General features: G+C 50.0%; 1 protein-coding gene across 1 annotated transcript in view; it reads right to left on the bottom strand.

The window, feature by feature from the left end:
• LOC139253676 (neutrophil cytosol factor 2-like) overlaps positions 1-9,446 on the bottom strand; it is a 151,957-nt gene extending 142,511 nt beyond the window's left edge. The window contains exons 1-2 of the mRNA XM_070873514.1: positions 9,202-9,446; positions 7,219-7,301 (exon numbers count right to left, since the gene is read on the bottom strand). Of these exons, the coding sequence (XP_070729615.1) occupies positions 7,219-7,301; positions 9,202-9,375 (257 nt within the window). The 5' untranslated portion in view covers positions 9,376-9,446. The remainder of the gene's footprint in view (positions 1-7,218; positions 7,302-9,201) is intronic.
• Between the last annotated feature and the right edge of the window lie 4,793 nt (positions 9,447-14,239).

The raw sequence follows: 14,239 nt of genomic DNA, 5'->3' as shown, positions 1-14,239 counted from the left end.
TCATTATCAACCACACAGCCGATTTTAGTGTCATCTGCAAACTTCTTAATCATACCCCCTATATTCAAATTTAGATCATTGATGTATACCACAAAAAGCAAGGGACCCAGTACTGAGCCCTGCAGAACCCCACTGGAAACAGCCTTTCAATTACAAAAACACCCATGTACCATTACCCTCTGCTTCCTGCCTCTGAGCCAATTTTGGATCCAACTTGCCACTTCACCCTGGATTCCATGTGTCATGTATGTAACCTTCATGTAACAACACTGCAATACTGTATATACTTGAAAAATGCACACCTTGACCACAGGAGGTGAATTTGTGGGAGACACTCCTCACCTGGTCATCCAGGTATATAAAGAGAGGTCCCACGCAGGGTTATCACTTCTTGGTCCTGTGAATAAAGGTTCAGGGTCACAGAGTGATCTTGTCCATAGAATGTGCCTCATGTGGATTTGTGGTATTGTGTAAGGACTTTACACCATGGGCTTTTACTTTCGTGAACCTTCTCAAAAGCCTTGCTAAAATCCATATACACTATATCATACACTTTGCCCTCATTGACCCTCCTTGTTACCTCCTCAAAAAATGTAATTAAGTTTGTTAGATTTTGTTACACCGTAACAGAGACGTGGTTGCCAGGCGACCAAGGCTGGCAACTAAATATTCAGGGGTATTTGACAATTTGGAAGGGCAGACAGAAAGGAAAAGGAGGTGGGGTAGCATTGTTAATAAAGGATGAGATCAGTGCGTTAGTGAGAAACGATATTGGCTCAGAAGATCAAAATGTTGAATCAGTTTGGGTGGAGATAAGGAATAATAAGGGGAAAAAGTCGCTGGTGGACGTTTAGGCCCCTTAACAGTAGCTACACTGTTGGAGGGAGTATAAATCAAGAAATAACAGAGGCTTGCAGAAAAGAAATGGCAATAATCATGGCCGATTTTAACCTTCATATTGATTGGGCAAAGCAAATTGGCCAGGGTAGCCTTGAGGATAGAGTGTATCCGGGATAGTTTCCTTGAACAGTACTTTGCAGAACCAACCAACGAGCAGACTCTCTTAGATCTGGTACTGTGTAATGAGTCAGGATTAATAAACAATCTCCTATAAAGGATCCTCTAGGAATGAGTGACCATAACAAGATTGAATTTCAAATTCAGTTGAAGGTGAGAAAGTTGGATCTCTAACCAGTGTCCTAAGCTTAAATAAAGAAGATTACAAAGGTATGAAGGCAGAGTTGGCTAAAGTAGACTGGGAAAATAGATTAAAGAATTGGGCGGTGGAATAGCAGCGGCAGACATTTAAGGAGATATTTCATAACTGGCAACAAAAATATATCCCAATGAGAAGGAAAGGCTGTAAAAGAACGGAAAATCATCCGTGGCTAACTAAGGAAATAAGGAATAGTATCAAATTGAAAACAAGGGCATACAATGTGGCCAAGACTAGTGGGAGGCCAGAAGATTGAGAAACTTTTAAAAGCCAGCAAAGAACGACTAAAAGAAATAATAAAGAGGGGGAAGATAGATTATGAAAGTAAACTAGCACAAAATATAAAAATAGATAGTGAGAGTTTCTACAGGTACATAAAAAAGTGGTTAAATTAAATGTTGGTCCCTTAGAGGATAAGACTGGGGAATTAATATTGGGGAACAGGGAAATTACAGAGAATTTGAACAAATATTTTGTATTGGAAGACACTATAAACAACCTAATAGTGGATAATCAAGGGGCTATAGGGAGGGAGGAACTTAATACAATCACTAAAGAAGTAGTACTTGGTAAAATAATGGGACTAAAGATGGACAAGTCCCCTGGACCTGAAGATGGACAAGTCCCCTGGACCTGATGGCTTGCATCCTAGGGTCCTAAAAGAAGTGGTTGCAGAGATAGTGGATGCATTGGTTGTAATCTACCAAATTTCCCTGGATTCTGGGGAGGTCCCAGCGGATTGGAAAACCTCAAATATAATACCCCTATTTAAAAAAGGAGGCAGACAGAAAGCACAAAACTAGAGACCAGTTAGCCTAACATGTCGTTGGGAAAATGCTGGAGTCCATTAATAAGGAAGCAGTAGCAGAACATTTGGAAAAGCATAATTCAATCAAGCAGAGTCAGCACGGTTTTATGAAAGGGAAATCATGTTTGACAAATTTGATGGAGTTCTTTGAGAATGTAACGAGCATGGTGAATAATAATAACCTTTATTTATATAGCGCTTTAACGTAGTAAAACGTCGCAAGACGCTTCACAATGGTGTTTCAGGCAAACGGATCAATTTGACAACGAGCCACAGAAGAAATTAAGGCAGATGATCAAAAAGTTTATTTAAAGAGGTAGTTTTTAAGGAGCGTCTTAAAGGAGAAAAGAAAGGTAGAGAGGCAGAGAGGTTTAGGAAGGGAGTTCCAGAGCTTGGGGGCCTAAACAGCTGAAGGCCACCGATGGTTGGGCAGTTATAATGAGGGATGTTCAAGAGCCCAGACATCTTGTGAGACTGTGAGGCTGAAAAGGATTAGAGATAGGGAGGGGCAAGTCCGTGGAGTGATTTGTAAACAAGGATGAGAATTTTGAAATGAGGGAGTCAATTAACTGGGAGTCAATGTAGAAAGCACAGAGGTGATGGGTGATCTTGACGGTGCAAGTTAGTATAAGGGCTGCTGATAAGGGGGAATCAGTGAATGTGGTGTATTTGGATTTCCAGAAGGTATTCGATAAGGTACTACATAAAAGTTCACAGGGTTGGGGGTAATATATTAGCATGGATTGAGGACTGATTAACTACAGAAAAGAGAGTCAGGATAAACGGGTCATTTTCCGGTTGGCAAACAGTAACTAGTGGGGTGCTGCAGGAATTGGTGCTGGGGCCTCAACTATTTACAATCTTGTGCTCCAGAACTAGCCACGCCTCCAGCCAAGCTGTTCCAGTACAGCTACAACACTGGCATCGACCCGACAACGTGGAAAGCTGCCCAGGTATGTCCTGTACACAAAAAGCAGGACAAATCCAACCTGGCCAATTACCCCGCCATCAGTCGACTCTAAATCATCAGCAAAGTGATGGAAGGTGGCGTTGACAGTGCTATAAAGTGGCACTTACTCACCAATAACCTGCTCACCGGTGCTCAGTTTGGGTTCTGCCAGGACCACTCGGCTCCAGACCTCATTACATCCTTGGTCCAAACATGGACAAAAGAGCTGAATTCCAGAGATGAGGTGAGATTGACTGCCCTTGACATCAAGGCAGCATTTGACCGAGTGTGGCATCAAGGAACCCTAGGAAAACTGAAGTCAATGGGAATCAGGGGGAAAACACTCCACTGGCTGGAGTCATACCGAGCGCAAAGGAAGATGATTGTGGTGGTTGGAGGTCAATCATCCCAGACTCAGGACATCGCTGCAGGAGTTCCTCAGGACAGTGTCTGAGGCCCAACCATCTTCAGCTGCTTCATCAATGACCTTCCCTCCATCATAAGATCTGAAGTGGGGATGTTCGCTGATGTTAGCACAGTGTTCAGTTCCATTCACAACTCCTCAGATAATGAGGCAGTCCATGCCCGCATGCAGCAAGACCTGGACAACATTCAGGTTTGGGCTGATAAGTAGCAAGTATCATTCGCGCCACACAAGGGCCAGGCAATGACTATCTCCAACAAGCGAGAGTCTAACCACTGCCCCTTGACATTCAATGGCATTACCATCGCCAAATCCTCCACCATCAACATCCTGGAGTTCATCATTGACCGGAACTTAACTGTTAATTCAGAGACTAAAGTCCTGAACTTAAAGAAAGGTAACTTCGACAGTATGAGACATGAATTGGCTAGGATAGACTGGCGAATGATACTTAAAAGGGTTGACGGTGGATAGGCAATGGCAGACATTTAAAGATCACATGGATGAACTTCAACAATTGTACATCCCTGTCTGGCGTAAAAATAAAACGGGGACAGTGACTCAACCGTGGCTAACAAGGGAAATTAGGGATAGTGTTAAATCCAAGGAAGAGGCATATAAATTGGCCAAAAAAAGCAGCAAACCTGATAACTGGGAGAAATTCAGAATTCAGCAGAGGAGGATAAAGGGTTTAGTTAGGAGGGGGAGAATAGATTATGGGAGGAAGCTTGCAGGGAACATAAAAACTGACTGCAAAAGCTTCTACAGATACGGGAAGAGAAAAAGATTAGCGAAGACAAACGTGGGTCCCTTACAGTCAGAATCAGGCGAATTTATAATGGGGAACAAAGAAATGGCAGATCAATTGAACAAATACTTTGATTCTGTCTTCACTAAGGAAGACACAAATAACCTTCCGGAAATACTAGAGGACCGAGGATCTAACGAGAAGGAGGAACGAAAGGAAATCCTTATTAGTCAGCAAATTGTGTTAGGAAAATTGATGGGATTGAAGGCCGATAAATCCCCAGGGCCTGACAGTCTGCATCCCAGAGTACTTAAGGAAGCGGCCCTGGAAATAGTGGATGCATTGGTGGTCATTTTCCAACATTCTATAGACTCTGGATCAGTTCCTATGGACTGGAGGGTAGCTAATGTAACATCACTTTTTTAAAAAGGAGGGAGAAAGAAAACAGGGAATTATAGACCGGTTAGCCTGACATTGGTGGTGGGGAAAATGTTGGAATCAATTATTAAAGATGAAATAGCAGCACATTTGGAAAGCAGTGACAGGATCAGTCCAAGTCAGCATGGATTTATGAAAGGGAAATTGTGCTTGACAAATCTTCTAGAATTTTTTGAGGATATGACTAGTAGAGTGGACAAGGGGGAGCCAGTGGATGTGGTGTATTTAGAATTTCAAAAGACTTTTAACAAAATCCCACACAAGAGATTTGTGTGCAAAATTAAAACACATGGTAATGTACTGACGTGCATAGAGAACTAGTTGGCAGACAGGAAGCAAAGAGTAGGAATAAACGGATCCTTTTCAGAACGGCAGGCAGTGACTACTGGGGTACCGCAAGCTTCAGTGCTGGAACCCCAGCTATTTACAATATACATTAATGATTTAGACGAAGGAATTGCATGTAATATCTCCAAGTTTGCAGATGACACTAAGCTGGGTGGCAGTGTGAGCTGTGAGGAGGATGCTAAGAGGCTACAGGGTGACTTGAACAGGTTAGATGAGTGGTCAAATACATGGCAGATGCTGTATAATGTAGATAAGTGTGAGGTTATCCACTTTGGTGGTAAAAACAGGAAGGCAGATTATCTGAATGGTGACAGATTAGTAAAAGGGGAGGTGTAACAAGACCTGGGTGTCATGGTACATCAGTCGTTGAAAGTTGGCATACGGTACAGCAGGCAATGAAGGCGGCAAATGGCATGTTGGCCTTCATAGCGAGAGGATTTGAGTATAGGAGCAAGGAGGTCTCACTACAGTTGTACAGGGCCTTGGTGAGGCCACACCTTGAATATTGTGTACAGTTTTGGTCTCCTAATCTGAGGAAGGACATTCTTGCTATTGAGGGAGTGCAGCGAAGGTTCACCAGACTGATTCTCGGGATGACAGGACTGACATATGAAGAAAGACTGGATGGACTAGGCTTATATTCAATGGAATTTAAAAGAATGAGAGGGGATCTCATTAGAAACATATAAAATTCTGACGGGATTGGACAGGTTAGATGCAGGAAGAATGTTCCCGATACTGGGGAAGTCCAGAACCAGGGGTCACAGTCTAAGGATAAGTGGTAAGCCATTTAGGACCAAAATGAGGAGAAACTTCTTCACTCAGAGTTGTGAGCATGTGGAATTCTCTACCACAGAAAGTTGTTGAGGCCAGTTCGTTAGATAAGGGAGTTAGATCAAGGGGTATGGAGAGAAAGCAGGAATGGGGTGCTGAAGTGCATGATCAGCCATGATCGTATTGAATGGTGGTGCAGGCTGGAAGGGCCGAATGGCCTACTCCTGCACCTATTTGCTATGTTTCTATGGACCAGTCACAGAAATACTGTGGCAACAAGAGCGGGTAAGAGGCTGGGTGTTCTGTGGTGAGTGTCTCACCTCCTGACTCCCCAAAGCCTTTCCACCATCTACAAGGCATAAGTCAGGAGAGTGATGGAATACTCTCCACTTGCCTGGATGAGTGCAGCTCCAACACTCAATACCATCTAGGACAAAGCAGCCCACTTGCTTAACTGACACCCCACCCACCACCTTAAACATTCATTCCCTCCACCACCAGCGCACAGTGGCTGCAGTGTGTACCATCTACAAGATGCACTGCAACAACTCGCCAAGGCTTCTTCGGCAGCACCTCTACCCCCTAGAAGGACAAGGGCAGCAAGGGAACACCACCACCTTTAAGATCCCCTCCAAGTCACACACTATCCTGACTTGGGAGTATATCGCCGTCCCCCTTCATCGTCTCAGGGTCCAAATCCTAGAACTCCCTCCCTAACAGCACTGTGGGAGAACCTTCACTACACAGACTGCAGCGGTTCAAGGCGGCAGCTCACCACAACCTTGTCAAGGGCAATTAGGGATGGGCAACAAATGCCAGCCTTGCCAGCGACAACCAGATCCAATGAATGAATAAAAAGGAACTGTTCCATCCAGACAGGTACAGCACGGGTTAGATACAGAGTAAAGCTCCCTCTACACTGTCCCCTCAAACACTCCCAGGGCAGGTACAGCACGGGTTAGATAGAGAGTAAAGCTCCCTCTACACTGTCCCCTCAAACACTCCCAGGGCAGGTACAGCACGGGGTTAGATAGAGAGTAAAGCTCCCTCTACACTGTCCCATCAAACACTCCCAGGGCAGGTACAGCACAGGTTAGTTACGGAGTAAAGCTCCCTCTACACTGTCCCAAACACTCCCAGGGCATGTACAGCACGAATTAGATACAGAGTAAAGCTCCCTCTACACTGTCCCAAACACTCCCAGGGCAGGTACAGCACGGGTTAGATACAAAGTAAAGCTCCCTCTACACTGTCCCATCAAGCACTCCCAGGGCAGGTACAGCACGGGTTAGATACAGAGTAAAGCTCCCTCTACACTGTCCCATCAAACTCTCCCAGGGCAGGTACAGCACGGGTTAGATACAGAGTAAAGCTCCCTCTACACTGTCCCATCAAGCACTCCCAGGGCAGGTACAGCACGGGTTAGATGACGGGCAGTTCAGGACCACAATCTGCTGCTTTCTCCAGTAATAATCTCAGCACCCGCCGTCAGTTTGCATTGGTATCTCCTTACATCTCTAACCGTAGATGAACTGAGCCTCTCTGGAAGAAACAAATCGCCAATCGGTCATCTTTAGCAATTGTTTGGTCAAAAGCCTACAGAGAAACAGCAAAAAATCATTAATCAGCAGGGCAAGGATGGCCATGTTGGGCGTCAGCCATGGATCAATGGCAGCACACTCGTAGCCTCAAATCCCAATTTAAGACATAATCGGGTCTGACACTCCCAGTGTTGTACTGAGTGAGTCCTGCACTGTAGAGTGAGGTAGGTCCAGATGCCTTCCTCCCCAACCCCTCACCCTCTCAGCCCAACCCCTCAGCCCCTCTTCCACTCCCCCTCTCCCCATCCCCCCTCACCCTCACCACAACCCCCCTTACCCTCTCCCACAGACCTCCTCACCCTTTCCCCCACCCCCACATAACCCTCTCCCCTCGCCACCCTTAGCCTCTCCTCCCACCATCTCGCCAGTCCACCTTCGAGAAGAGGGTTGGCGCGATGATGCAGCCCTGCTTGACCCCGGTCCGGATGTGGATTGGGTCTGTGGTGGATCCGTTGGTCAGGATCACGGCATGCATGTCGTCGTGGAGCAGCTGGAGGATGGTGACAAACTTTTGGGGGCAGCTGAAACGGAGGACGCTCCATAGTTCCTCACGGTTAACAGTGTCAAAGGCCTTTGTAAGGTCAAAGGCGGCCATGTACAAGTGTTTGTGCTGTACCCTGCATTTCTCTTGTAGTTGTCGCGCGGTGAAGATCATGTCTGTTGTACCCCTCGGTGGACGGAATCCGCATTGCGACTCTGGGAGGAGCTCTTCAGCCACGAGGACAAGACGATTGAGGAGGATACCAGCGATGACTTTCCCTGTGGCCGACAGCAGGGAGAATCCTCTGTAGTTACTGCAGTCAGACTTCTCCCCTTTTGTGAAGATGGGACCCTCAAAGCCATCTTGATAAAGTGCATCATCCCCACCGATTCCTGGAAATCCCTGGGCTCAAGACCGCCCAAATTTGAGGAAGCGCATTCGGGAGGGCGCTGAGCTCCTCGAGTCTCGTCGCCGAGAGCGTGCAGAAAGCAAGCGCGGGCAGCGGAAGCAGCATGCGGCAAACCAGACTCCCCGCTCACCCTTTCCTTCAACTACTGTCTGTCCCACCTGTGACAGAGACTGTCATTCCGGTATTGGACTGTTCAGTCACCTGAGAACTCAGTTTGAGAGTGGAAGCAAGTCTTCCTCGACTCCGAGGGACTGTCTATGATGACGAGTCCCCCCCCACCACCCCCTCCCCCCCTCTCCCTCCAGTCCACCCACCCTCCCTCCCTCTCCCCCAGTCTCCCCCCCCCACCCTCCCTCTTCCCCAGTCTCCCCCCCCACCCTCCCTCTCCCCCAGACCCTCCCTCTCCCCCAGTCTCCGCCCCTCTTCCCCATCTCCCCCCACCCACCCTCCCTCTCCCCCAGTCTCCCCCCCTCTTCCCCAGTCTCCCCCCCACCCTCCCTCTCCCCCCCTCCCCCACCCTCCCTCTCCCCCAGTCTCCCCCACCCCCTCCTGCCCTCTCCCTCCAGTCTCCCCCCCCAACCCTCCCTCTCCCCCAGTCCCCACCGTACCCCCCCACTCCCTCCCTCTCCCCCCAGTCCCCACCGTACCCCCCCATCTCCCTCCCCCCATCTCCCTCCCTCTCCCCCAGTCTCCCCTCCCTCTTCCCCCCCCACCCACCCTCCCTCTCCCTTCCCCCTCCCTCTCCCCCAGACCCTCCCTCCACCCTCCCTCTCCCCCCAGTCCCTCCCTCTCCCCTCCTGCCCTCTCCCTCCAGTCTCCCCCCCCCTCTCCCCCCAGTCCCTCTCCCCCAGTCTCCCTCTCCCCCCCCCCTCCTGCCCTCTCCCTCCAGTCTCCACCCCACCCTCCCTCTCCCCCCCATCTCCCTCCCTCTCCTTCTCCACTCAGACACCGCCCCCTCTCCCCGCTCCTCGCCCTCCCCTCCCTATCCCCTATGCCCCCTCTCACCAGCAGGGCCCCGGGCAGGTCCCCGAGCCGCATGCGGACACAGCCGAGGGTGAAGCAGATCTTGGAGTTGCGCTCGGCAATGCGGGTGAGGTGGGCGAGTGCGGCCTGCCAGTGCCGCTGGTCGATGGCCCGCACGGCGCGGTCCCAGTCCCCGATCAGGTCGCAGTATGCCATCGCCTCAGTCCTCGCTCGCGAACCCGCACCAGGAAGTGGCGGCCCGGCGCTGGAGCCGCTCCCCGCACAGGCATCCGGGCCCGGGGGAGGGTGACAGGTGAGAGGGAGGGGGAGGGGTGACAGGTGGGGGGGGGTAAGTGTGACAGGTGAGGGGGAGGGGTGACAAGTGATGGGGAGGGTGACAGGTGAGGGGGGAGGGGTGACAGGTGTGGGGGAGGGGGAGTGGTGACAGGTGTGGGGGAGGGGGAGTGGTGACAGGTGAGGGGGTGGGTGACAGGTGAGGGGGAGGGGTGACAGGTGAGGGGGAGGGTGACAGGTGAGGGGAAGGTGAGGGGTGACAGGTGAGGGGGAGGGGTGACAGGTGAGGGGGAGGGGAGGGGGGACAGGTGAGGGGAGGGGGAGGGGTGACAGGTGGGGGGGTAGGGGTGACAGGTGAGGGGGAGGGGTGACAGGTGAGGGGGAGGGGAGTGGTGAGAGGGAGGGTGACAGGTGAGGGGGAGGGGTGACAGGTGAGGGGGAGGGTGACAGGTGAGGGGGAGGGGTGACAGGTGAGGGGGAGGGTGACAGGTGAGGGGGAGGGTGACAGGTGAGGGGGAGGGTGACAGGTGAAGGGAAGGGGAGGGGTGACAGGTGAGGGGGAGGGGTGACAGGTGAGGGGGAGGGGAGGGGGAGTGTGGGGGAAGGGGAGCGACTGCTGAGAGGGAGGGGTGACAGGTGTGGGGGGGAGGGGTGAGTAGTGTGGGGGAGGGGGAGTGGTGTCAGGGAGGGGCACGGGGAGGGGTGACAGGTGAGGGGGAGGGGAGGGATGACAGGTGTGGGGGAGGGGGAGGGGTGACAGGGGAGGGGGAGGGTTGACTGGTGAGGGGGAGGGGCATCGGTGACAGGTGTGGGGGAGGGTTGACTGGTGTGGGGGAGGGGCAGCGGTGACAGGTGTGGGGGAGGGTTGACTGGTGTGGGGGAGGGGCAGCGGTGACAGGTGTGGGGGAGGGGCAGCGGTGACAGGTGTGGGGGAGGGGCAGCGGTGACAGGTGTGGGGGAGGGGCAGCGGTGACAGGTGTGGGGGAGGGGCAGCGGTGACAGGTGTGGGGGAGGGGGAGGGTTGACTGGTGTGGGGGAGGGGCAGCGGTGACAGGTGTGGGGGAGTGTTGACTGGTGTGGGGGAGGGGCAGTGGTGACAGGTGTGGGGGAGGGGTGACGGGAGTAGTGACATGAGAGGGGGAGGGGTGACAGCTGAGGGGGAGGAGGTGCGTGCCACATGAGGGGGAGGGGTGACAGGTGTGGTGGAGGGGAGGGGTGATGGGTGTGGGGGAGGGGGAGAGGTGACAGGTGAGGGGGAGGAGGCGAAGCGACAGGAGTGGGGCAAGGGCAGCGGTGATGGGTGTGGGGGGGGGGATGGGTGACAGTTATGGGGGAGGGGGAGGGTCACAGGAGTCAGGGATGGGTAGGGGTGACATAGAAACATAGAAAATAGTGCAGGAGTAGGCCATCCGGCCCTTCGAGCCTGCACCACCATTCAATATGATCATGGCTGATCATTCCCTCAGTACCCCTTTCCTGTTTTCTCTCCATACCCCTTGATCCCTTTAGCCGTAAGAGCCATATCTAACTCCCTCTTGAATATATCCAATGAACTGGCATCAACAACTCTCTGCGGCAGGGAATTCCACAGGTTAACAACTCTCTGAGTGAAGAAGTTTCTCCGCATCTCAGTCCTAAATGGCCTACCCCTTATCCGAAGATTGTGTCCCCTGGTTCTGGACTTCCCCAACATCGGGAACATTCTTCCTGCATCGAACCTGTCCAGTCCCATCAGAATCTTATATGTTTCTATGAGATCCCCTCTCATCCTTCTAAACTCCAGTGAATAAAGGCCCAGTTGATCCAGTCTCTCCTCATACGTCAGTCCAGCCATCCCTGGAATCAGTCTGGTGAACCTTCGCTGCACTCCCTCAATAGCAAGAACATCCTTCCTCAGATTAGGAGACCAAAACTGAACACAATATTCCAGGTGAGGCCTCACCAAGGCCCTGTACAACTGCAGTAACACCTCCCTGCTCCTATACTCAAATCCCCTAGCTATGAAGGCCAACATGCCATTTGCCTTCTTCACCGCCTGCTGTACCTGCATGCCAACTTTCAATGACTGATGAACCATGACACCCAGGAAACATTGCACCTCCCCTTTTCCTAATCTGCCGCCATTCAGATAATATTCTGCCTTCGTGTTATTGCCCCCAAAATGCATAACCTCACATTTATCCACATTATACTGCATCTGCCATGCATTTGCCCACTCACCGAACCTTTCCAAATCACCCTGCAGCCTCTTAGCATCCTCCTCACAGCTCACACCGCCACCCAGTTTAGAGTCATCTGCAAACTTGGAGATATTACACTCAATTCCCTTCATCTAAATCATTGATGTATATTGTAAAGAGCTGTGGTCCCAGCACTGAGCCCTGCGGCACTCCACTAGTCACTGCCTTCCATTCCAAAAAGGATCCGTTTATCCCAACTCTCTGCTTCCTGCCTGCAAACCAATTCTCTATCCACGCCAGTACATTACCCCCAATACCTTGTGCTTTGATTTTGCACAACAATCTCTTGTGTGGGACCTTGTCAAAGGCCTTTTGAAAGTCCAAATACACCACATCCACTGGTTCTCCCTTGTCCACTCTACTAGTTACATCCTCAAAAAATTCCAGAAGATTTGTCAAGCATGATTTCCCCTTCATAAATCCATGCTGACTTGGACCGATCCTGTCACTGCTTTCCAAATGCGCTATTTCATCCTTAATAATTGATTCCAACATTTTCCCCATTACTGATGTCAGGCTAACCGGTCTATAATTACCCGTTTTCTCTCTCCCTCCTTTTTTAAAAAGTGGTGTTACATTAGCTACCCTCCAGTCCATAGGAACTGATCCAGAGTTGATAGACTGTTGGAAAATGATCACCAATGCATCAAGTATTTCTAGGGCCACTTCCTTAAGTATTCTAGGATGTAGACTATCAGGCCCCGGGGATTTATCGGCCTTCAATCCCATCAATTTCCCCAACACAATTTCCCGCCTAATAAAGATATCCTTCAGTTCCTCCTTCTCACTAGACCCTCGGTCCCCTAGTACATCCGGAAGGTTATTTGTGTCTTCCTTCGTGAAGACAGAACCAAGTATTTGTTCAATTGGTCTGCCATTTCTTTGTTCCCCATTATAAATTCACCTGAGTCCGACTGCAAGGGACCTACGTTTGTCTTCACTAATCTTTTTCTCTTCACATATCTATAGAAGCTTTTGCAGTCAGTTTTTATGTTCCCGGCAAGCTTCCTCTCGTACTCTATTTTCCCCCTCCTAATCAAACCCTTTGTCCTCCTCTGCTGAATTCTAAATTTCTCCCAGTCCTCAAGTTTGCTGCTTTTTCTGGCCAATTTATATGCCTCTTCCTTGGATCTAACACCATCCTTAATTTCCCTTGTTAGCCACGGTTGAGCCACCTTCCCTGTTTTATTTTTACTCCAGACAGGGATGTACAATTGTTGAAGTTCATCCATGTGATCTTTAAATGTTTGCCATTGCCTATCCACTGTCAACCCTTATCATTTGCCAGTCTATTCTAGCCAATTCACGCCTCATGCCGCCGAAGTTTGCTTTCCTTAAGTTCAGGACCTGGTTTCTGATTTAACTGTATCACTCTCCATCTTAATAAAGAATTCTACCATATTATGGTCACTCTTCCCCAAGGGGCCTCGCACAACAAGATTACTAATTAATCCCTTCTCATTACACATCACCCAGTCTAGGATGGCCAGCTCTCTGGTTGGTTCCTCGACATATTGGTCTAGAAAACCATCCCTAATACACTCCAGGAAATCCACCTCCACCGCATTGCTACCAGTTTGGTTTGCCCAATCTATATGTAAATTAAAGTCGCCCATGATAACTGCTGTACCTTTATTGCACACATCCCTTATTTCTTGTTTGATGCTGTCCCCAACCTCACTAATACTGTTTGGTGATCTGTACATAACTCCCACTAGCGTTTTCTGCCCTTTGGTATTCCGTAGCTCCACTCATACCGATTCCACATCATCCAAGTTAATGTCCTTCCTTACTATTGCATTAATTTCCTCTTTAACCAGCAACGCCACCCCGCCTCCTTTTCCTCTCTGCCTATCCTTCCTAAATGTTGAATACCCCTGGATGTTGAGTTCCCAGCCTTGGTCACCCTGGAGCCATGTCTCTGTGAAGCCAATTACATCATATCAGTTAACTGCTATCTGCTCAGTTAATTCGTCCACCTTATTGCGAATACTCTTCGCATTGAGGCACAGAGCCGTCAGGCTTGCCTTTTTAACACACTTTGCCCCTTTAGAATTTTGCTGTAATGTGGCCCTTTTTATTTTTTGCCTTGGGTTTCTCTGCCCTTCACCTTTACTATTCTCCTCTCTATTTTTTGCCTCTGTCTCCCTTTCCCTCTGCCTCCCTGCATAGGTTCCCATCCCCCTACCATATTAGTTTAACTCCTCCCCAACAGCACTAGCAAACACTCCCCCTAGGACATTGGTTCCAGTCCTGCCCAGGTGCAGGCCGTCCGGTTTGTACTGGTCCCCAGAACCGGTTCCAATGTCCCAGGAATTTGAATCCCTCCCTTCTGCACCACTCCTCAAGCCACGTATTCATCTGAGCTATCATGCGATTCCTACTCTGACTAGCACGTGGCACTGGTAGCAATCCTGAGATTATTACTTTTGAGGTCTTACTTTTAATTTAGCTCCTAGCTCCCTAAATATGTCTCGTAGGACCTCATCCCGTTTTTTACCTATATTGTTGGTACCTATGTGCACCACGACAACTGGCTGTTCACC

Source organism: Pristiophorus japonicus, unplaced genomic scaffold (genome assembly GCF_044704955.1).
Source record: "Pristiophorus japonicus isolate sPriJap1 unplaced genomic scaffold, sPriJap1.hap1 HAP1_SCAFFOLD_498, whole genome shotgun sequence".
Taxonomy (NCBI): domain Eukaryota; kingdom Metazoa; phylum Chordata; class Chondrichthyes; family Pristiophoridae; genus Pristiophorus; species Pristiophorus japonicus.
Note: the sequence above shows the minus strand (reverse complement) of the source record. Positions and strands in the feature narration are given on the sequence as shown.